The 25,136-nt window shown below is 40.2% G+C and overlaps 1 protein-coding gene across 1 annotated transcript in view; it reads left to right on the forward strand.

The window, feature by feature from the left end:
• The window catches only part of LOC142158730 (pyrimidine-specific ribonucleoside hydrolase RihA-like), an 84,795-nt gene that overhangs the window by 55,634 nt on the left and 4,025 nt on the right, over positions 1-25,136 (forward strand). The window contains exons 5-6 of the mRNA XM_075212969.1: positions 3,479-3,590; positions 18,344-18,480. Coding sequence (XP_075069070.1) covers positions 3,479-3,590; positions 18,344-18,480 — 249 coding nt within the window. The remainder of the gene's footprint in view (positions 1-3,478; positions 3,591-18,343; positions 18,481-25,136) is intronic.

A 25,136-nucleotide genomic window follows, 5' to 3' on the forward strand; every position in this document is an offset into this window, starting at 1 on the left:
CCCTCCCGCGGTCTTGTAAGTGAGAGATTCACTTACAAGACTTTGAAGCTTCGACCCTTAAGTCCCGCAGTGGAACGCATGTGCGTTCCACTGTCAGGAAGTTCGGCATTTGCTTTCCAAATGCCTTCCACTGCGGGACTTAAGGGTTGAAACTTCAAAGTCTTTTAAGTGAATGTGAATGTCTCTCTCTCTCTCTTGGAGGCAGGTATGGAGGCAGGTAGCGGGCGGCTGCTGCGCCCCCTTGGCCTTGGGCAATGGGCGACGGCACCGCCCGCACCAACCTTGTTACGGCACTGCCCACGAGGCCTACAATTAAAAAACGAATGTATTAAAAAACAATGTAAATGTTAATAGACTTACCTGAATACCGACTGTGCAGATCATCGATGGAGCAGCATGATGACCGCAAGTGATTTTGAATGAAGAGCTCTCCGGCACTACACTTTAGTGTCATCGCAACGTCTATTAATGTTAATTTAAAGCGGCTATGTCGGGTTAAGTGTTTAAACACTTAAACTGCGGGGTCCCGAAATTGCCACTTTAAACAGCTCTTCATTCGAAATCAACTGCAGTCATCATGCTGCTCCATCGGTGATCTGCACAGTCGGTTTTCAGATAAGTCTATTACTATTTATATCGGTTTTTAATACATTCATTTTTTATTTGTAGGTCTCGTGGGTTTCGGATTGTTCGCAATCGAAAAAACTGTACCCAACCCGTAGCTGTTTTCTTCCACAAGAAATTCACTGAACTGTCTGCTGGTTAAAGGTGCTTGTAACACTGTATTGACATCCAAAATATTCCATACATGCTACATTGTGTTCATGTCTGGTGACTGAAGGCTATAAAATGTTTGTACCCATCAAACCATTGGGCGACCATACATACTTTGTGGATCAGGGGCATCGCCACATTATCATGTGACACCCCTACCATCAGGAAAGAAATACTTCGACATTTGGTTAAGATGTTCACTCAGTACTATTAAGTATCAATAAGCATTGATTATACCTTCTAAGGGAAAATCTGCACCCAAACTATGTCAGGAAAATATGCCCCACAGCATTATGGATCCACCAGCAGCCTTCAGTCAGGGCTGCAGGGCTCTGTAGGTTGCCGTCACACATGCACTCTTCCATTTCTCAAACATGGTGATCGTATGACCAAATCACCTTTCTCCTCTACTCAGCAGTCCATTGATTGTGGTATTTTAACCCTTGAACTTGTAAATGTGCATTGCCAGGTTAGTAAGCAACTTATGCATTTCATTACAATTATATACTGCTCTGTGGAATCTTCATGGGACTGTTTTTGCATAAAAATGTATACGCCACAGGTTGAAATGTGCAGTCAATTGATCGGCAGTTACTAGCATATTTTGCTTTGCACTTTGAATTAAAGTACATATACCAAGATGCTCAGGTGTGTGTTTCCACCCATTATTGCCCTTTGCTTGTGATGTTTTCTCTCAGAGTTGCTTGTCAAATAGTAGCAAGTTGAGCTGTTTCAGTCACTGAAGTTCCTGCTAGATACACCCTACTCAGGGCCGGATTTACCACTAGGCAACCTAGGCAACTGCCTAGGGCCCAGCGGTCCCCAGAGGGCCCTCCCAGAATCGACGGTGAGTGGGGTAGGCAAGGCAGAGGGGTGCTCCCTTCTCCTGCCATCCACCTCTGTTCGCCGGTATGGTAAAGAATCGCGGCTGAAAATGGATTTAATAAAAAAATAAAAAAGTCACCTGACCGCGCAGCAGCTCCCGGCTGCCTCCTCTCCTCTTCTCTCCCACTGAATGTTGGGCGTGACGTCATCATGCCCGACGTTATTTTCAGTTAGGATCCGTCGAGGAGCACTGCCGGAGCAGAGAGGAGCAGCGGCACCATGACATACAAGAAAGAAGAAAGCAAGACAAGAAGAACAGAACAGAAAAGAACAAAACAGAAAAGAGAAAAGGGCAATAGAAAGGTAAGTTAAATTACGGAGGCACATAGGGTGAGGGGCATGAGAGAAATGTGGAACAAGCAAGGAGGGCACAAAGGGGATGAAAAAAATGTGGAACAAGCAAGGAGGGCACAGAGGCATGAGAGAAATGTGAAACAAGTATGAAGGGCACATAGGGTGGGGGAAATAAGAGACATGTGGAGCAAAAACATGGATGGCAGTGTGAGGGGAAATAAAGAAGGGGAGCAAAAATTTGGAGGGCACAGTGTGATGGTGAAGGGTGCACAGTGTGATGATAAAAGAGCAAAAGCATGATGGAGGGCACAGCGTGATGATGAAGGGGGTACAGTGTACTAAAGGGGAAACAGTGTGAAGGAGGAGCAAAAGTGATAAAATTAGGGCACAGCGTGATGAAGGAGGGGACATTTTTTTCTCTTCTATACTTCTCCAACTAATTTGCCAAAATACATTTTTTGTAAAAGGGAGCTGTGAGCACTTGCGCAGGCTTAGTGTGCTTGAACTGGGCGTGCAGGGAATGAAGTGACATCATTCAGAGGATCCTATTATTAAAATATAATTATCTCTATTGTAATAATGTAAATGTAAATAGTGCTATGGATTGTTTCACAGATGGGGGCCCCAAACCAGGATCTTGCCTAGGGCCCCATGAGGTCTAAATCCGGCTCTGACCCTACTAATCACCTCTCTTTCAAAGTCATTGAGGCCTCCTAGCCCTGCTAGCTATAATTAGGCATCCAAAGCTGTTCATCATTGTTATCTATTACCCTGACCATGTTGGGATGTAATTTGCTTAATAAATCCACAAACCAGAACTGTGTGGAAGACTTTGCTTTCAATATGCTTGGTATTCTTCATTTATTAAGGTGTTTTTAAATTATTGTTTTGTTTGTATCCATTACCTGCATGTTTTTATAATAACTCTTTTAGTATTATATTGGCTAGAAGGGCTTTGAGAATTTTTTTTTTTTTTTTGGGGGTGTGGGCAGGAGTCCCAATAATTTTAAAAACTTGCCATCTGAAAAAAATTGTTTATTGCAACAATAAATCCTTTTTTTAGAGTCTCTATCTTTTTACGCTGTCCTAAGATGTACATACCTTTGACATACTTGAATAGGCTTCCCCATGCAAAGTCAATCATACTACAGATGGGGATATCACCAGCAATTAGGAGGTTATTGCTTTACTGTTATTCTTTAGATATATGGCGTGAAGCCGAAAATAATAGCCTGGTGAGGAATGCCTTGCTTGTGAGAGGCTGTAATGTAAATAATTATGAGTATATGTCAGAACTGTACTCCTTCAATTACATTTGGCCACGATTGCTGTGAATTTAGAACTTGCGGTATTATATGCCTGAAAACATACATGATTAGGTAATCTATTAACAATTAGTTGCTGTAATTCAAAGTTTTATTTTGTTCATGGCAGCTTGATATACAGTATTTCTCCTATACCAGCATGCTAGTGAATTTAGTAATTGTACAATTCATTTAGTCTATTTTTTTCTTCTGTCTTTTAGATCATTTTGGTGGCTACAGGCCCGCTGACTAACCTGGCTCTAGCAGTAAAAATGGACCCTACCTTTCCCCAGAAACTTGACAGCTTGTACATAATGGGTGGAAATATGGAATGTAAGTTAGACCATGTGGGTACTTATATGTTGTAATGATACATAAAAAGCTGCACTAATGTGTTAATTTTCAAACACCCAGAACATGTTACCCAAATTGCAGGGCTACGGCAAAGAATATGTTTTTCCACCTGCAGCACATGAGAAATGGGTTGATGGTCACCAGTGAAGTGTGTGCTGGTCGCTCACATATTCATGTAACACAGTACTAAAGAAAAAAAATGTAGAGGACAGCCAAGCTTCAAACATACAGTAGCTTATTCTATATTATGCTGTAAACCAGAAAGGAGAAAACATGCACTAAACAAATATCTCAATAATCTGTATTCCAATTTAAAGGGGATTTTCTCCTAAACACTTATGTTTACTGAAATATACATATCCAAAGAGATGAATTGATTTTTAGTTCACTAAGTAAAACATCTCTGAATGTTTGCCTTGGTTAGTAATAATGTCTATTGTAATAAATACTAGAGGCTTCTGATATTTGTGAATACTTCACATTGATTGAAGCTGATTAATGTAAACTGCAGTCTCAGTGTTTAAAGGGGGAGTGGAGGGTCATTGAAATTGTAATTTCAGATTAATTGTACTGTACCTTACATGTTCCTCTATTATCTTCAAATGTTATTCCTCCCCCGTCCTGTTCTCAGTTTTTAGTACTGATTTCCTTCGAACAATGTGAGGGATATTTGTAGTCCCAGAGCAAACCTATGTCCTGGATGAATTCCACTCCCCTCGGAAGGACAACTTATTCTTGTAAACTTGTTTTAAGGTACAGTTACAAGGCCAAACGTTATTCTTAATATGTTCACTAGTATGGCTTACATTCAGAAATGTATTTAGTTATCCTGCTGTAGGCAAGTAAAAAATATTTAAGGATCTTGCACCACCAAAGCCTTCAATATAAGAGGTAGATTCATTGAACTTGAAGTGGGTGCATGATGTCAGGCCACCATTAAATTGATCATTTTAACTTCAGTCTCATCCACTGTCAATCTCCCACTGGTTCAGAAGTTTCTTTACTAGTATAAAAATAGAAAATATATAAAGCACATTGCCTCTGCCTTCCTGTGATCAAAACTTCAGGGCGTCCCAACCATGGTGGTACGTATGCCCTTACTTCTAAGAAGAGGTTCAACCCTCAAATTGTCCTCTGTAACTTTTCTTGGAGGCATGAGTGTCTCTCAAAGATAAAAATCTAATGATAGATACTGTATGCAATATAGAGAGCATCCTAATGACCACCATACAATACAGAGAGCATCATTGTGACTGCCATACAATACAGAGAGCATCTTAGCGACCACCAAAGTATACAGAGACCATCCTAGTAAGCACCATACAATAAAGATAGCCTCCTATTGACTGCCTCACAATACAGACTGTATCCTAGTGATCAATATACAATACAGAGAGCATTCTAGTGACTGCTATACAATACTTGGGCCATTCTAGTAATAGACTATTATTATTTTTATTAATATTATTATTATTATTATTATTATTAATAATAATTTATTTATAAGGTGCAACAAGATTTCCGTAGAGACGTACAATAAACACTGAACTATACAGAATAAAATAGTACAGAACAATAAACAAAAAATACCAGTGCTTCAATAGCTCCAAACTAAGCTTTCACAGTGGAGTAGGAGTAGAAGAATAAGTAGAGAGACAGGAGGGAAGAGGGTCCTGCTCATAAGAGTTTACATCCTAAAGGGAGGGTAACAGACAGGAGGCACAAGGGGATCAATCGCAAAAGGAGTAAGAAGTGGGAGGGGAGGTGAGGAGATCAAGCATGAGAGAAGGTAAGGTAGATGGCTGGAAGGCTTTAAGGAACAAATTATATACAAGAGAGCATCTAAGAAATCACCATACAATACAGAGAGCATCCAAGTGGCCAATATACAATACAGGGAACATCCTAGTGTCTGATATATAATACAGTGAGCATCCTAGCGACCCCCATATAATACAAAGAGTATCCTTGTGACTACTATGCAACACAGAGAGCATTCTCTATTTACAGTACAGAAAGAATCCTAGTGACCAATATACAATAGAGAATGCATCTAAGTAACTAATATACAACACATAGAGTATCCTAGTGACCACTGCACAATACAAAGAGCATCCTAGTGACTAATATACAACACAAGGAGCATTCGCGTGACCGTTATACAATACAGGGACCATCCTTGTTACCGTCATAGTATCTACCCTACAATACAGACAGCATCCTAGTGTCTGCTATATAATATAGAGAACATTTTAGTGACTACCATACAACACAGAGAAGATCCTCACACCGACACAATCATGGACCAGTCTAACAAGAACCATAACTCCTGCTCTGTCTGTCCTGCAGTACAACATGAACAACCACAGTGGACAAGTGAGCTTTTCTTTTAAGCTTATTCTGGTTCCCACAGTGGTATAGCCTGGATGAGTCTGGTTCCCGATAAGACTTCCCCACTGGCTTGAGTACCTGCTTATCGGACGGTAGCTCATGAGCCTTCTCCTGAGTTCTCAGGTTGCAGTGTACACCCTGCGGAAAGTGGCTCCAGGAAGTTTAGGTGAGGTTGGTGAAGAACAAAGGCACCCATTTGTTAGGTAGTAAATTTTAATTTGATAAGTCATGGTGCCAACCCTCGGTTCACCCATGAGTGTCTTTTAGGGTAAAAGTGGTCCTACAGCTGGCCAGCACTAACGGTACAACATGGCAGACCTTGAGTGGAGGTTGTCGAGCAAAGTCTTATCCAGTGAACGGCATAACTTCTCAGTGTACCTCCGGATGACTGGGTGCCTTTATAACCCTGTGTGAGAATAGCTCTCTTAGAGAACATATTGGTAAATCCCACAGTACCTAAATTATCCCACTAGGCAACAGTTAACAAGTAAAACCCATTACCATACAGTAATATGCAATCACAGATACATTGCATGTGGAGAGGGGATAACAAGTAGGCTTAGCCTTTATTCATGGTACCCATCTCCCTGCCCTCACCACAGCCCCCCACCCCCCTTACTGATTCTCCCAATGTCAGGCTGACCTATATTATTTTTCCCCATGCAACCTTTCCCTCCCCTCCCCTCCTTAGTAGTTCTCTCTCATATACTGGGCTCTCTGGATTGATTTTCCCCATATTATGACCTGAATAATTAATGCCCTATATCATGCACCCTATAGTGATTATCTCCAAATCATGACCCCGCATGTTGATTGTCCTAATATCATGGCACTCCCTCTGTATTGATTCTCCCCAATATCTTGCCATCCTGTATTTATTCTCCCTCGTATACTGGCTTCCTATATTGATTAACCCCCTCCCAATATATCATTGACCACCATTTATGAATTTTTCCTATGTGTGCACTCCTTGTATTAGTTTGAGACAGGGGCAAACACAGGATTTCTAGAGGGGTTTCCATGACTTGCTGCTAGTGTGGGCATGACCATCATACAATGGATATAGTTATCATTTAAGATGGTGCTAGTCTATTCTCTAACCCTTTCCCATCCACTTCAAGGAGATGGGCAATGCTGCATGTACTACTGTTAGGTGAGGGCAACTACCCCTTCATAAGCAGAGCAGTTATAAAGCGGGGCATATTTTCCAATTGTCCTTGCAGTCATGACAAAGTCCTGACTGAGTGGGACAACAACCCAAAATTGTGACTGCTCCACCAGAACCAGGACAGTTGACACAATGTCCTGCTCTCTCTTACCTGTTCTTGTAGCTTTCACTTCCTGCTGCTGTTGCTCATGTCTTAAGCTCAGTTGCTGCTTGTCTGGATCCTGGAATGTTGGGTCCCTGTACATGAAATATGGAAAGTCTAGCAATGAGTGAACACTTTAAGACTCCCTTATCCTAACCAGCGTCAACATTGAATAAAAACACTCATGTTTAATGATTAAGCATCCATTCTTGCTAACAACCCTGACAATAAATCAATAGCATCCATATTTAATAAATAGACCTATACCCCCAACACCAACATTAAGTTATTAGTATAGCTATTTCCTTTTTACCTGCCCCGACATTAAATTACTAGTATCCAAATTTAATAAATAATCATATTTCCTACCAAACAGCCCAACATTTAAATAATTAGTGTTCACATTTAATAAATGTCCCTCCTTTTTCCCAAACTCAGCCATATGTTCAATTAATACCCACAAAACTTAGCATTAAATTTATATTCCCACCCTCCACTTTAAATTAATAGTCCCAACTATAACCCCAGCATTAAATTAAATATTCTCACCATCAAATAAATAGCCACCACCAATTAATTAGCTCCCACCTATCATGGAATGATTAGCCCCCACCCTCACCCTGCCATTAAACTAATAATTCACGTCCTACCCTGTGGTGCTGTAGCTTGTTGCCAGCATTGTAACATGCATTCTGCACACATGCGGGGGGTAGATGTGGGGACACAAACAGTGGTGGAGATAATGGAGGACAATCAACGGCCATCTGCTGTAAGGTTGCTGGTCAAGGGGGGAGGGACCAGCCACTAGGAAGTATACTGTGCCTTGGCATGGGTCCTTAAGTACCATTTATCCAGGCTGTGATGGAGGATTCTAGACAACTGCAAACTACCTAATAAGTGCTCATTTGTGAGGGATGGGGTGCCTATAGTGCCCACAACCCAAGCATTGTCCACACACACACACAAATTATTACCTTAATCCAACTCCCATATTTTGACAAAAGGGATCACTTGTGTTTTTATGATACCTGAGAAGTAGGAAGCTCTATCCCTACATCTGGAAAGTCTAATGTCTGAGCCCCTGTCATGGTGTACCCTGCTTCTTATGGCTTACATTTATGGATCCTAGCTTCAGGTAATGGAGAAGTTCCCTAGTAGGGGACTCCTATTTGTTTATTGAAGAAGTGCAGGTGATCAAAAATGGTAGTTGCCCAAAAATTAAAAACCTCTTTAAAATTGCTCTGCCAATTCTCAGCAATTAACTTGAAGTAAATAGAAAGTTATTTCTGAAGTAACATACTCAAATTGTGAAAATAGTTCTGGTTTTGAGGTACAAAAACAAATAAAAAGGGATTAAATATATTTACTCCATGTTTGCCCTGTGACAGCCTTGGACAAGTGGCTTGGCTGGAAGCTAGGACACATGGAGTTACAGGCAGGTCTGACGCAGCCCCTGGTAGCAGTTTTCATGATTCCGTCATTGAAGTGCAAAAGAGTCACTCACAGTTCATTCAGGTTAAAAGAAGGCTCAATGAATTATAATTTCCTTGTTCAATGTTATTCTATACCAGACTGCAGGTGATGGCAGTTGGCAAAACAAAATTCTTTGCTACTTCCGAGGAAGCAACGGAATGGTTAGAAAACAGACCTTCAACCACAGATAAAGCAGGACCGCGATTTCAAGTTCCATAGTACCCTTTCCTTATTGAATTTGTTCTTACTTAATGACTACTACATATACTACATGCACCAGTAAGCCCACATGTAATAATCGATGGTAACTACTTAACTTTCTGTTTTTTGTATATCTATGGTCCACTTATAGTGATAAGAAGAGATTTTCAATAACTCATTCAAAGTTCACATCAGTATATCACAGTACATCACAGTTCTGCTGTTCCATTTGATTAGCATATGCCTAATTAAGTCAGTAACTTTGGAGATTTTACAGTTCCTCTGTTACAGAACACACAGGGATGGTAGGATTCTCATAATCAGCTGGATATAGCTTCACACACCATGGAGACACAGAGTCTAACATGGCGAAGGCCTTCGCCAGGGACCCCCGCAAGGAGGTTTGATTTTTTTCTACTAGCACCATGCAGCTCATAGTTCTCCGGATGTTTACCAGACAAGACTGATAAGTGTGACGGGTGTTCACTGGCAAAAGAAGATATCAGAGGAGCAGAGGAATTCCGAACATGGGAAGCTGGAAACTGAAGAGAAGTTCCCCCCATGCATACCCATGGTACCGAAGGAATAGCAGAACTAATGACTGGTTTTAATAGAGAAATATCAAAGGTATTCGAGATATAAAGAGAAGGAGGTAACTTCAACTTAAATGTCACTTATTTGATCACTTAAAAATTTTTGAAGGGTCCAATGTACTTTGGAGCAAATTTCATACATGTGACTTTTAAACAAATGTTCCAAGTTCAGACAGACTTTGTCTCCTATTTTTTAAAGCTGGAATAACGCATAACGCATGGAACTAGTTAATGGAGTCAATATATAGTGAAGAAGGAAGTAGAGGAAGATGTTTCATGAATCAAGTTGTTATGTGCAAATTCTGCCTGCGGGAGGAGGTCCGTCCAATTGTTTTGGTTGTAAGAAGTGTAGATTCTAATGAAAGTCTTCATGTCTTGATTTGATCTTTCCATTTGGCCATAAGATTAGGGGTGGAAGGCTAAGTAGAAATTGAGGCAGATATTCAGATGTTTACAAAATGATCTCCACAGTCTGAAACAATCTCCTGGGGACACCAGTGCAGTCCAAATATTTATTTGATGAAGATTTTAGCAACATCTTAAAGGGCTGAGGTGGGCCATTTTGAAGAAGTGATACACAATACCCAAATTGTTTTATATTCCCTACTAGGAGGTAGGTCAGTAATGAAGTCCGTAGCAATATGAATCCATAGTGTCCCTGGAATGGGCAAGAGAAGCAAAGGATTGCCATTGCTTGACCTTGTGTTGGACATAGACTACACAGACAAAACTAAACTCCCTTACATCCAGATGAAGGGTTGGCAACCAATAGTTCCTTGATATGAGCTGCAGAGTTTTTTTGAGAATCAACAGAGGAGTGACCGGGAGATCCACAGAAGTAGAGAGGAGGAATTTGGGATCTAGTATAGGGAGATTTTGAGGATCTTCCAGATTCTGACCACCTTTAAATTCTCAAGAGCAACTGCTTTCTTGTTCCTGTCCTCTTGTCTAAAGGTTATATGAAGATCAAAGCGAGAGAAAAACAAATACCAGCAGGCTTGATGAGGGTTCAAGCATTGAGCGGATTGAAGACACCGCAGATTTTTATGATCAGTAAAGATGCTTACTGGAAAACGAAATCCTTCAAGAAGATATCTCCACTCTGTAAGGGCAAGTTTAATAGTCAGAAGCTCCATATTCCCAATTGTATAATATTTTTGAGAGAAAAAAATGCAGGTGTGCAGATCAAATTGTCTAACATTGGCAAATCGTTGAATAGCTTTGAGCCCCATGGATTGTGGCCATTCCAACACGGCATAAACTTTTTCTGGGTCCATTTGAGAACCAGATCCTGAGATTATATACCTGAGAAAAGACTTTTGGGCACGTTTGAAGTAACACTTCTCTAATTTACAGTAGAGCCGATGTTTGTGCAGACGAGTGAGGACCTCTGAAACTCGAAAGTGGTGAGAAACAAGATCTTTAAAAATAAATTAAAATGTCATCCAAGTAGACAACCACGCAGGAGTAAAGTAGGTCTCTGAAGATCTCTTAAACAAAATTCTGAAAGACTGTCGGGGCATTGGAGAGGCTGAAGGGCATTACTAAATACTCATATTGGCCATCTCTAGTATTGAAATATTGAAAGATGTTTTACACTCATCTCCCTTTTGGATATGAATCGGTTTGTTATCACCATGAAGATTGAGTTTAGTGAAGATGGTGATTCCTTTAGTACGATCAAATAGTTCAGTAATGAAAAGGAGAGTAGTGATTTTTGATGGTAATAGCATTGAGGCCATGATGATCAATGAATGGGCGAAGTGTTCTGCCCTTTTACTTTACCCGAAAAGAAAAGAAGCCGGCCCATCTGGGGAAGACGACGATCTAACAAATCCCAGCTGCACGTTTTCTTCAACATATTCAGCCATAGATTAAGACTCCTGGAGGAGGAGAGGAAAGACACAACATCGGGGAGGGGTTTTTCTGCAATGCATGTCAATGTGGTGAATCTCCTGATGGGTTTCAGGTGAGACTGAACATATCAGAGGCGCAGAGCAGTTCTGAACCCAGGAACCCAGTTCTGTACCCAGAACTGAAGAGAAGTTCTGGGTACAGGATGCTGGGTACAAGGATAGCTGAAAGGCACTGGATACTGAATACAAGAATTATAGTAGCATATAGGCATAGGATGCTGGATACCAAGATTAGCTGAGAATCACTGAATACAGGATACCAGGATTAGGCGAGAGAGGTCCAATGAAGGAGTCCCACCTTGTGCAACAGACCCCAGTAGGTGAGCCGAAGGTACAGCGCATGACATCGTCCAATGGTAGATCCCAAAGATATTTTCCACAGGAACTGAATAATAAAGGGTAGTTTCCTGCTCTACAGCTAGTAGGTTATAACTTCTACCTTCACCTATAGGCTTGTTAGCTAATAAGCAAGGCTAGATACTTAAGTTATACTTGAGTTGGTTAGGTGGGTTTGAAGTTGGGTTACATAAAGGGAGGGAAGGGATTAGGAATAGGTACTAATATAAACATGTTTTACATATTATTGTTGTGAATAAAATCTGGAAATCCTAGGACTGGTTGCTGTGCTAATGAGTATATTGTGCCATTGCTTGTTTTATTCACACATGGCTGGATGCCTTGGAATTATATTAGTCTTGGACCAAATGAACACATGTTAGGGGACAAATTACAATTACAAATTACTATTTTATAAAAAGTACCTGACCTAACGCAATAGGGAACATATCATACAGCATAGCACTTCCCATAGGCGCTAATGTTGAAATCACTATAATATGTAACATTCATATATGAATGTCTTTGCATACAAGTTGTTATATTAATACCATATAAGTATATGGATCAGATACATTAGTGTAACAATATAGAATAAATAAAATCAATATTCAACCAAAAAAAGAAGAAGAACAGCAAGGAGGAAAAAGATATCAACCATGTAGTCCATTTGTCCACATAAGCTGTTCCGCAATAGTTGATTTGGATGGTAATTTCTTATGGAACATCAATGGTTAGTTCATATCACGATAAAACTTTCTCCTTAATGATTTTTTCTTCATATAGATCTCCTCAGAAGATGACATAACACCATATATATTGAGAAGAAAAAAAATTCTCATAGTGTAGTATCCTTTAAAGGACTTTTATTAAAAAACAAATAATAACAATATAAAAACATAAATGCAACAATCCTGGACTGGTTTAAATGGCTGCTTACCAGAGCAAGCTGAAGATCAGTGCACATAACAGGATCTTTGATCACAAACGGGAAATAGCCTTCCACATAAAGCAATGGCAGTCACAGTCAGATACAGCAAGTCCCACACCAACGCGTTTCAACCCTCTTGGGGTCTTTTTCAAGGTGAATATTAAGACAAAGTGTAGGTCCCCTTTATATTGTGTCATAAAATGGCATCTACCAATCAATTATCGGCGATGCCTAACATTCACAGAATCAAATTCACAAAGAAATGTAAATAAAACTTCCTCTTGTTAGTTTACATAGTATAACAATGTCGAGAGAATTCTTTATATTGTAAATAAAAACTTGAATTGCCGTAGTTCCATGTACAAAAATGTAAAAACACGTGATGAAATTAGATCTGATCATGTCCATAGTGTGGGACATACACGGCTAACTCAACAAGATCATGTGACGCGAAGCATCAGGTCCAGTAACCATAGTGACGATACCCACAATATAGAATCAAATTTACAAAGACATGTATATAAAACTTCCTCTTATTACTTTATACGGTATAACGATATCGAGAGAATTCTTTATATTATAATATATGTAAGTAAAAACTTGACTTGCCGTATTTCCGTGTCCAAAAATCACGTGACTTGTGTTATCCTCCCATAGGCCGGAGCAGATCTGATCACGTCCATAGTATGGAACATACACGGCTGACACAACAAGATCATGTGACGAGAATCATCAGGTTCAGTGACCATGGTAACAATACCCACAATAATCAAGCACATTGTTGGTAAAACAGATAAGGAGACTGTTCCAATGCTATTAGGGAAGTGTAGATCCCAGTTCAGTATATGAACATCAGTAAAATCCTCTTTAAGTTATAATGAAGTCCATGGAGTTTTTATCCTCTCCTCTGGAAAAACTGTGTTTGTAGCAGTGTCACGGTTCCGTGTCACAATTCTGCGACAGGAGTGGTAATGAACGTTAACCAGACTGGAACTAATGTAACTCCCAGTAAGGCGCGGAGTCTAACAAGGGAGAGGTATTCGCCAGGGACCAGCCGCAAGGCGGTTTGGACTTAGCTGCACCCCCTTGCAGAAAGCGACCAGTTAAGATATGAGAAATAAGTCACAAGAGTAGCAGGTACTCACGAATAGCAGAGATGAGTCACGGGATGTAGCCAGCAGATAAAGGAAAACCGGAGAATGCAGTAGAGTGTCAGCTCTGCAGATGACTGTTTACCATGGGAGTGGCGGCAGGAATTCTATACAGCAATCAGCAGGATACACGGATGGTGATGATGAATTGCAGGAGGAATCCGGCAGGTTTAAGCAGAGACACTGGGAAGTGCTGTTGAGTGTCAGCTCTGCGGACGACTGTTACCACTGGAGTGGCGGCAGGAATACTATGCAGCAGTCGGCAGAATACACGAATGGTGGAAAAGCAGAACAGCCAGTAGATAGTCAGCTCTTTGGACGAGACGCAGACTTGGAGCCAGGAACCCATGGAAGGTACATGAAGATCAGGCACTGAGGACAGGGAGGAGGTGCCTTTTAAACATTGGAGCCAAAACTCCTAACCAATAGGAGGAGGAACAGCATAATTGACAGATCGGGTCTGCGCATGCGCAGACCCGGAAAGATGGCGACGCCCAGCACGGACCGAGCAGACGGTAGGAGAAGGTAACTAAGCTAGGAATCGGGTATATGACCTGATTCCCTGGCGCGTGATAAGCAGGTTCCAATGTTAGCTTACTCTGGTGCTTTTAACAATGGCTGACAAGAGATGGGTGAGGTTCCAGTGCGGTACTACTTAGTTATAAAAGCTTCCAACTAAATCATATACGAGAATGTTAATAATTATAATTGCCAGACGGTGGCCACCATAAAATGGGGATCAAAAGGCACATTTTTCAGTTATTCAGTACCTGTATGAATGAAAAATTCTCTGCCCAAATAAAACAAACAGCTTCTAACGGATTTCATCTAGCTCAGTTAAACTTTTTCAAAGATCAAACATATCCATGTAACTCATTAAACACTTTTCACTGATCAACCAGTGCTATCACCTCCGGATACCCTATTTTACTCTACGATCTGTTCAAACAGTGCCAACACATCCGTGTACGTTATTGCATTCTACGCACTCTTTAAGGTAGACCTCTGTCTACCTTATTGCAAGCTATGCACTGTACAAACAACGTCAACACATCTGTGCACCTTATTGCACGTTACGCGCTGGCCAACCAGTGCCAATACCATTGTGTACCTTAGTACACACTCTGTCCTGCCAGGGCAGTGTCTACAAACTCTGTGTACTCAGTTCAACATTATCATGTACTCAGCTGTAACCTCAGCATTTTGTCTATAGTGTCAAACACTTCAGTGTATTCTAGTGGGACAATCTCTTTGTATTGCATCCATACATGTTGTGTTCCTCCATAGATACAAAATCCCATAGAGACTAAAATTTGAGATGCTGTTTGATACTTGGAGACTTAAATATCCATAATATTCATATCACTGAATGACCCACCATACCCTATCAAGAAAAAAATATGGTTATGATCTCCGGTACATTAGTTCCTTTAAGATGTGGAATATTTGCCCAGATGTATATTAGTCCACTGCCAAATGATGTTAACAATTACTTAAATAATGATATAGGTTTATTTTTCTGGAAGTTCATTCCATTCTAGCTAACTTTAATGAGATATGGGTCAGACTTGGTAGGTATCTGAGAGGGTTAGCTTGCCACAAATGCCCAAACTGCGAGTCCACACATTCTCTAGAATATTTTTTAATATTTAAGGTACTCTTATTTTGAGAGTGGCACAAGTTTCAGATCTTACAAGTAAGAAAGATTCCCAATTTGAGCAGATGTGCTGTAATCTTGAATGTTTGTAACTAGAGTCATGCATGGAGAAGGCTAAGTTATGTCGGAGTGAAAATATAGACATAATATACTGATCGATGTTTTGCAGGTATAGATTTTTTTTCACCAGACATGTTCAATATGTGCCAACAGACATGAGCGGTACTTTTGTGGCATGTCTGGCTAAAGCAATATTATCAAATAAAAGTGTCTCGGCTATAATGAACAATCAAAACAGTGAATAATTTTCAGATGACAAGGTAGCTAAGTTTTTCAGGACTTCTATAAGAACCTGTATACATCTCAGGTAAACTAGATAGATCCAGAAAAAAGGGAAGAACAAAGGAAGTTGTAGCTCAAAGAACAAGGGCACTCTGGTTTCCAAAATTGTAATAATGAGTAGATTATAGATAGATAGATAGATTATAGATAGATCATCAACTACTAGAATACGTAAAGCCAATAAACCTACCCAAATTCCCCCTCTTTCTATGGTGATTGTCTTAATATGCCTTTACAGAGGAGGAAATAGATGCAGCAATTGAATAATTCCCTAATAACAAAGCTCCGGATTTGAATGGTATTCCACTAGAACTACACAAGAAATTTAGACAATTATTCCCAGACATCTCAACATTTTTGTCCAGTTAGTGTCCAGAGCATATTTACCTTCTTCCATGTCAGAAGTTTAAATTATTGTAATGCCTAAATCTGGTAAAGATTTATTGTATCCTGAATCCTACAGAACAATTTACCTTTTAACCACAGATGTTAAAATACTGGTAAAGTTATAAGCTATTAGACTCAATAAAGTTATAGCACAGATCATCCACCATGACCAGATAGTATTTATTCCTGGCAAATCCATAGCCTCTAATCTTGTCTCATGACGCAGGTCATGAGGCAGCGGTGGTATCTCTGGATGCGTTCAAAGTCTTTGATTTGGTGGAATGGAGCTTTACCTATGGTAGTTTATGGGGATCTTTGGCATAGGTCTGAAATTTATGCAATGGTTCATCTACTATACACAATCCCAGCAGCAAGAATATGTGTTAATGAATATGTCACAAATCCCTAAAAATTGGGGAGGGGCACCTAGTAAGTATGTCCTTTGTTATCTTTATTCTTTGAATTGGCCATTGAACTTGTCTGATCAGATCACATTCAAATATCTGTGGACTTTCTGCAGGCAATATTGTTGATACTATTGCCTTGTATGCTGATGATATATTCCTCTCTTTTGGATGATACGGATGACTCTCTTGACAATATGTTTCTGATAGTTTATAGATCATCACCATCATCATCACCATTTATTTATATAGCGCCACTTATTCCGCAGCGCTGTACAGAGAACTCAGTCACATCAGTCCCTGCCCCATTATATTTGGAAGTTTTTCAATATATTTCCTCTCTGGCAGTACAATGGACATCAAAATAAAAATATCTTAATATATCTGTTATTGAGAATCAAAAACCCATACCTGGAAAATAAACTCCCACTAACTTAATATGGAAAATTAATAATCCAGGATAAGGATCCAGGATAATCCAGCCTAAATTCCGTATCCTCTATAGCACATTTTGATATATATCTCTGGATAATAACACACTAATTAACCTTATTGTGCACTCTTACAACTCCAATATATTAACAGTCATAACGATAATAATACAAAGATAATACAACGATGAGTCCACAACTTCTCTAGCAGGGTGCTCACCCACCAAATAGAACCTACAACAGCATATTTAAGAGAACCAAAAGAACAAGAGAGCGCATATAGTAAGTTTAAGCAACCAGCTGTATCAATGCCAATAATTATGCATATTTAATAATATGCATATTTAATAATATGCAGAATTCAACAATTATGCATATTTCAATCAGAAAAAAGTAGGCTTATCTGGAGTATGTTATCTTCGTTTTTCAATATATATCAATTCTCTCAGTTCCTGTCTGTTGTTGGTTCTACAAAACTCCCACATGCCAACCAAACACCAGTGTAAGCAGTACTGGGAATAAGACTGGAGCACAACCTGATGCTTTGTTTGTGTGGAACAGTTTAACTAGTCATGTAGTGGGTATTTTTGTTTTCTGCTAATTCCTTGTCAAAGTTAATAAATACAGCAATTTTCTAGACATGTTATATTATCTGAATTACCTCCCTGCAAGACCTATTAAGTGTAAATGTAAGTGCTACAGTATTACTTACTTAGTATACTGCGGCCACTACTTTGGTCAAAACTAAAGATTATCTACAGCATTGATGGGCAAAAGGAGGCCCTAGGGCCACATGGGGCCCTCTGAGCCCTCACCTGCACACCAGTTCCTTCTTGTCTGTCAGATTTGTTTGGCTTGTACCATTTATTTAAAATGCCTTTTGTTATGTTACTACAGATATGTGTCTCTTTCTTTGATTACATGTATTTTTTTTAACTTATTCTCGAGAAGGGTAATGTACGACCCTTTTGAAGGTTAGAGGGCCACCCATGTGACTTATATAAGAAATTTACACTTTTGGCCTAGACAAGACTTTCTATATTTTCTTTTAGCGTTCAAGTGCACCTGCCCCTTTTGACGTCAGTAAGATATGTTTTTAAGCAAAATAAGGAAATAAAGCATACTCGCTAATCATGTTCATTCTGAGGAAAATAAATGTTTGCCTGTTCAATAGTTTCAGTAATTGTGATTGATTTTTCTTTTCTTTAGCAAGAGGAAATACCACAGCATGTGGAGAGTTTAACTTCCTTGCAGACCCAGAAGGAGCCTACATTGTCCTGAATGAGTTCCTATGTACAACTTACATTGCTACATGGGAGTTTGCATGCCGTCATAAGCTCCCCTGGGTAAGCCTTTCATAAAGTATATAAATATTACAGTATATGCATTATATACAGGGCTGCCACCAGAGATTGCAGATCCTAGTACAGATATAACAGACAAGGCCCCCATCCTTCCTACTTTCTCCCCACACCTATTTTCTAATTTTTCTAAATTATTTCCCTCCCTCCTGCTCTCTCCAGCCACCCCCTTAACCCATTTATCTAACCTCTGCAGTAGTTTACCTACCTCTCTGCTTCTCTTCTTCTTCTGCGCTTCTTCATGCTGCCTACAAGGGGGCCCGCTGTCAGATCCCTAAATTTAGCGTGGAGGCCTCCCCTCACTCAAATCTCAGGAGCAGCTGCTACCTAGAAAGGGAGCCCACCACGTATCTTAATTCACTGTGGAGGCTCCTTATCTCAATCTGTTTGGGCCCAGATGTCATTGGGTCCTATACTGTTGTACTCCTTGTATCCCACTGATGGCGGCACTTATTGATTGTGCTTTTAATTTTGCAATCACGCAGAATTTGAATGCAAGCATTGGAGTAAGTTTATTTGAATTAGTTCACACCAAAAGTAAACTGTTTTTTCAGATTTATTTGCCATACCATATAAAAGGTCTCATACACTTTTGAACTAAATAATAATTTATATTGTCTATAGAGGAATTCAGTTCCTTGAAGCATTTGTGTTGAATTTTCATGACTAATTAATGTAGGGAGCTACCCCTGTTCCATACCATTTATCCAGAAGTGAGATATATTTGTTTTGCCCTCGAATCAGTAGTGTTATAAACCACTGATTAAGTTGTATGCACTCTAGTCAAGTCCTTGATATATGTAGAAGACTACAGTATTGCCCATGAAGGTGAATAGGCTACATTAGAAAGAGAGCCATAAGTTTTTTAAAAAGTTCAATGTTATTTAAATACAAGGATGTGTCCTCCTGGTAAAATCTTCATCTGGACTAACACATTATTCCACTGAGTGTCTTTAGAAAGAGAAATTAAACTCTGTAATCAATTAAACCGTAGAAGCAGATGCATACGCTTGACAATAGAAACACCCCTCAGACACCTATGTCTAACTTGTGAACATGTACAAAAACCTTTTATTCTATATGTTACGAACACAATTGCTAAGAAGCATAATTTAAACCTGTATAAGCTAGCTAATACAGACGAAACAACTCCCTGACATGCGTACGAAAAAAAAAATGTATCTTTACTCAGACATGCACGGCAATTGGTAAGCTATGGCTGAGCGACTACAAAAGTCTTAATAAGCATCTACAAATAATTTGCAAATCTCTGATTTGCTAGGATTGGTGTCCTCATCCGCTGCTTACACCTTCCCCCGACCACCCGCAAATAAAACCTCTTTTTCATCATATCTACCACTACATCTCAGTCTTAATCTAAACACAATTACTTTTACACAACCTTACTGTACATTGCCTATGTTAGAACACAACTTCCCTTCCCAGTCACACCTCTTGAGGCATAAGAAGTCGCAAGTGGGAAACGCAAAGATACGCTACACAAACAGGTGTACGTCCCGCTTTGTTTCAGGCCCTAGAAGTGCATCTAAGTTTTCAGGGAGGTGGAAAATTCTCCAGAAGTGAAACTGACAGATGCAAAATTCATCCCATAAAAAGTATGGGACAAGACCCAATCTCCGCCAGCTGAGAGTTAGATAAAAAAACATGTCCATTTGCAGAGCAGAAATGGATATGCATCCTTCCACACCGAGGACTTTTCCTGAAAATAATCCCATATCACCTCTTTATTACTTTTCAGTAGAGATGCTCACTGACCCCCGTAAACTGGTTTTGGTTTTGGATCTGGATTAGCTTTGTGTTTTTAGTTTTGGTTTTGGCAAAACCGCCCTCGTGTGTTTTGGTTTTGGATCTGTATTTCTTTAGAAAGATTGCTAAAATATGCTAATATCACATAATTTTGCTCTTATTTTGCTCCTACATTATTATTAACCTCAATAACACTGATTTAAAGTCATTTGCAATCAATTTTGACCACCTCACAGGTCACAATATTATTTTCATACACTTTCGGACAAATACTGCAGCGACCTGGCTGGATGGTAAGCGACAGAGCAACACATGGCAGTTCCTACCACATCTAGGACACATTGGCACACAGCAGTGGCAGAAAAGAAAAGTGGTGCAAGATGGAACTGTCCTTGGATCATGAAAAACAGTTATGGTTCATTTGAATGCTCCACCTGTTTCTTGATTAACTGAGGTAATTCTACAGCTAATACATGGCAACAAGCGCTGACCCCCTGGGGTGCGTGCTTTTATCAGACCCACACCAATCCAGGGCCTCAGGCAATGCACTAAAAAGAGCCATTGTAATTCCCAAAAAGCGAGTTCATCAGTGAGCTTCGAATCAGCCCCAATTCCCACAAAATTATAAATTAGTTAGGTACCTTTGATGTAAAGTGCAAATTACAAACACTTGATGAAACAGCAGCAGAGTGGAAGGTATTACATATACATGTCTATTTAGACATCCATGCTTACATTACTGTGGCTTTACGAATGCTACAAATGGCTAGATAACTGTTGTCAGGATTTGGGTAAAAATAATCCCACACATAACAAGTGGACAATGGCCTTCTTCTTATCACGTGCCAGAACTGCTTGCACTGATTAAGGACTTACACAAACAACATTATCCTCATCAACATCCTCATTAGCACCCTCGTCAGCTACACAAATATCCCCCTCATCCTGTTGCAATTCCAAAATGGCATCCTCAATTGGTGTATCACCGGCTACACTTGGGCTGTTCAGGCACACATCTGCAGAAATGCTGAAAGGGCCTTCTTTATGGATACACTATCAGAATGGTCACGATTACACATAGCACTTGTGGATAGACTCTCCTCAGGGATTTGTGTCATTTCTGAATCTGAACATACATTTTCCTCTAATGCGTTACTGTTTTCTTCCAGCTCGGCTTTTACACGTAAAGTATTTGGACACCACTTTTGGAGTCCGAATGACAAGGTCTTGCTTGGTCACGACTGACCTTACAAGTAGATGCCTCAGTGACAGCTGCAGAACTCACACTCATAGAGAAAGGCGAAGGCCTCATTCTTTCTTTGCCACTGCATGTGTAGAATGGCATATTGGCATTTTTATTTTTTTCTGCAGATAACTTTGCCTGGATTACAGGCATTTTTTTTCTTGACCAAGGTAAAAGGTGTTTTTTTACATTTTTGTTTCCCTGACTTAAAAACAATATGCACTTTTACATAGGCTTTACCAGATGACGTAGAGGGATTACTAACATCATGACTGGTACCAGCAGCTGCTTGGTGCTCCTGCTCTTCTGTGTACTGCTGTGAATCCATTTTGATAACACCGTACACTTTGACTGCAAATTCAGAAGAAAAGCCTGCCAGGCCTAGTATTTGTATTTCAGCAATGACAATTAGCAATGGAGCAATGGAGCTCTCCTCTTTGTGTGTTACCTATATAACACAGTAGAATGTGACTGCAGATTTACAGTTTTACGCCAAGCCTGGCAGCCCAATATTTTTTCTTTCAGCAATGATAATTAGCAATGGAGCAATGGAGCTCTCAAAAATGTCACTGTAGATTTTGTTGAACAATGCTACCCTCTCCTCTTTTTATTCTATCTAGCTTGCTGCCCAACTGCTCTACAGACTGTGCTACCCCTTCTGTGTCCCTCTGTGAAATAGCACTAGATTGCCGTGGAGGGCGGTACTTATAGAATTCAGAACTCCCAGGATCCGAGATCCGATGACGTAACGATGACGTTTTTCCTCGTTTTCGGTTCTGAAAAAACGCAAAAGTACCGAGCCGAGCACTACTCGGATATGCTAAGTTCTGGTGTGTTCGGTTCTCGGGGAACCGAGCCTGAGCATCTCTACTTTTTAGTAGTCTCAATCCCCAAAATGAAATATTGTTTTTGCACTGCTCTGCAAAACTAGGCACAACAATGCACCTATTTCATACTTAACAAGAAATTTCTTCACACCTCCCAATTCCTCCTATCAGCTGGTGAAAATTTCTGTTTCTCCACAAACTACACCATTTTTCTCTGCAAACCCTTGCGCTTTGGCAGAAATCTATATGCACTCAGCTCCAATCAGATTCCAACTGTCATTTTGTGGAATGTACTAAATAAATGATAACTAGAATCTGGTTGCTATAAGCAACATCTCCACTTTTTCAAACCTGCAGTTTAGTAAATATACCCCATAGTCTCAGGAAACTAATTTTTCATATGCATGTTACAGACTTGACAGAGCCATCCTGTCAGAGAGAGAGACAGAGATATTAGCATTGAAAGGAGTTAGTATAGTCAATTAGCAAAATGGTGTGGCTCAGTGTATCCATAACCCAGGGACTCCAAGCAGATTGAAAGAATACAACCTATAAGCATCCCTCACACAGGGCCTATATGTTATAAGACTCTTTTTCATATTTTCTGTTCTGAGAGATCTCTGTGACAGAAGCTACATGAGATATTGGTATAGATAGCAGCTGTAACCTTTTGGCAGCCCGGCTACACTGATATACATTTGACATATAAGAGGTACCTCAGTTTTCAACCATCTTGTGATACTGATTTTCTTTGGTTGATTTTACAAGTATGAGAGTGGGGGGCTGTGGGCAACATGAGTGATTATAATGGCATGTCAGAATAGGAGAAGTTGTCAGTCTTTTGAGAAATCAATGAAATTGAAAAGTTGTCTACTTCTTCCGTTCTCTGCATATGGATTATACTACATATGTTTTCCTTTTTTCTGTCATTTTTGTGCCTTTTATTTTCTACTCAGCTCATGAAAGTTTGTTTTATCTGTCAGTTTATTTTCCCTGCAAAATCCCCTTTGTTTATTCATCTTGCTGTACTACCTGCTCAGGGGCGCACAGAGGATTTGTCAGGGGGGGTTTCCTCCGCCCCCGGAAAAAAAGAAATAAATCTAGAGACCTGCCGCGCATGCGCGGCAGCGCCGTTTCGGCTGCACTGTAGTATACAGCAGCCGCGGCGCTGTCAAAGAAGCGCCCGCGCCGGTGCTGTATACAATACAGCACCGCCGCGGACGCTTCTTAGACAGCGCCGCGGCTGCTGTATACTACAGTAGGGCACTTGTAGGGCACTTTTTAGCGGAGTGCAAAATAGAACACTCATTTGCACCCCTTGCAATGTAACATGGTTTTTTCCAGGAGACTGAAATAAGAATCCTCTTCATTTAAGATCCTTAATGAATCAGGCCCTTAACCTCTCCCAGTGGATTGAATCCTCTACTCATCAGGATCGACTGTCTTGATCTTTTTTCTCTAGACTATTCTCTTAATATTTCCTTAACACTCCTTTCCCCCTCTCAAATCATCACCTTATTAGCTACTCACTCACCCCCAGTCAAACTCTTCCAAGCCTCCTCACAACCGCAGGAATATTAACTCTATTGATCTTCAACAGTTTTCCACCTCTCTCCAACACCTTCTCTCCCCAATTTCTACATTCTCCTCCCCTCTTTGGGCAGTACCCTATTTTCACCATTTTCACCAAACCCTAGAAACAGCCCTTGATCAAGTGGCTCCAGCAACACTACATACTCCACGTAGACTTCGTTGCTAACCATGTCACACTAAAGTAACACGAAGTCTACAAAAACTTTCTCGTAAAGCAGAACGTCACTGGCGTAAATCTTGTACCTCTAATGATTTCATCACATATACTGGTATCTACCACTCCTATAGACATTCTCTGGACACTGCAAAACAAACATACTTCCAATCTCTCATTTATGCGCAGGCTTCTAACCCCAAACACCTTTTTAACACATTTAAATCTCTTCTCAATCCTCCCACCCCAAACCCTCTGACTACCATCAGTGCCCAGGATCTTGCTTCCTATTTCAAGGACAAAATAGACAAGATCAGACTTGAAATGGTATCATCTCCCTCGACAAGCAGTCAGCTCAATTCCTTTGTGGCACCTTCTGACAATCTCTCTGCATTTGGTCCCACAAATGAACAGGAAGTTTCTACTCTCTTCTCATCTTTCTACTCTACCTCCTTTCCTCTTAATCCAATTTCCTCATAAATTGGTAGGTCCCTGTTTCCTGTGCTTATTCCACCTCTAACTAAAATTTCTAATCTACCTCTCTCTCTACTGGTATTTTTCCATCACTATTCAAGCATGCAGTGATTACTCCTATTTTAAAAAAACAAAATTCTGACCCAAACTCTCTCTCAAATTACTGCTCCATCTCTCAACTTCCATGCCCCTCCAAGCTTCTCGAGAGAATAGCCTACACTAGTCTCACACACTTTCTTACAGCCAACAACCTACTGAATTCTCTTCAGTCAGGCTTTCGCTCTCAACACTCCACAGAGACTGCGCTGATCAAGGTTGTCAATGGTTTGATCACAGCAAAAAGTGATGGCCATTACTCTCTTCTAATTCTTCTGGATCTCTCTGCTGCATTTGACACTGTTGACCACTCTCTCCTCATACAAACGCTAGGTCTTGAAGGCACTGTCCTATCCTGGTTCTTATCCTACCTTTCTAATTGCTCTTTCAGTGTTAATTTCTCTGGATTCAGCTCCGCTTCCTTTATCAGTGGGAGTACCACAAGGCTCAGTCCTAGGTCTTCTGCTATTCTCTATTTACATTACTT

This window comes from Mixophyes fleayi, chromosome 5, assembly GCF_038048845.1.
Source record: "Mixophyes fleayi isolate aMixFle1 chromosome 5, aMixFle1.hap1, whole genome shotgun sequence".
Taxonomy (NCBI): Eukaryota; Metazoa; Chordata; class Amphibia; order Anura; family Limnodynastidae; genus Mixophyes; species Mixophyes fleayi.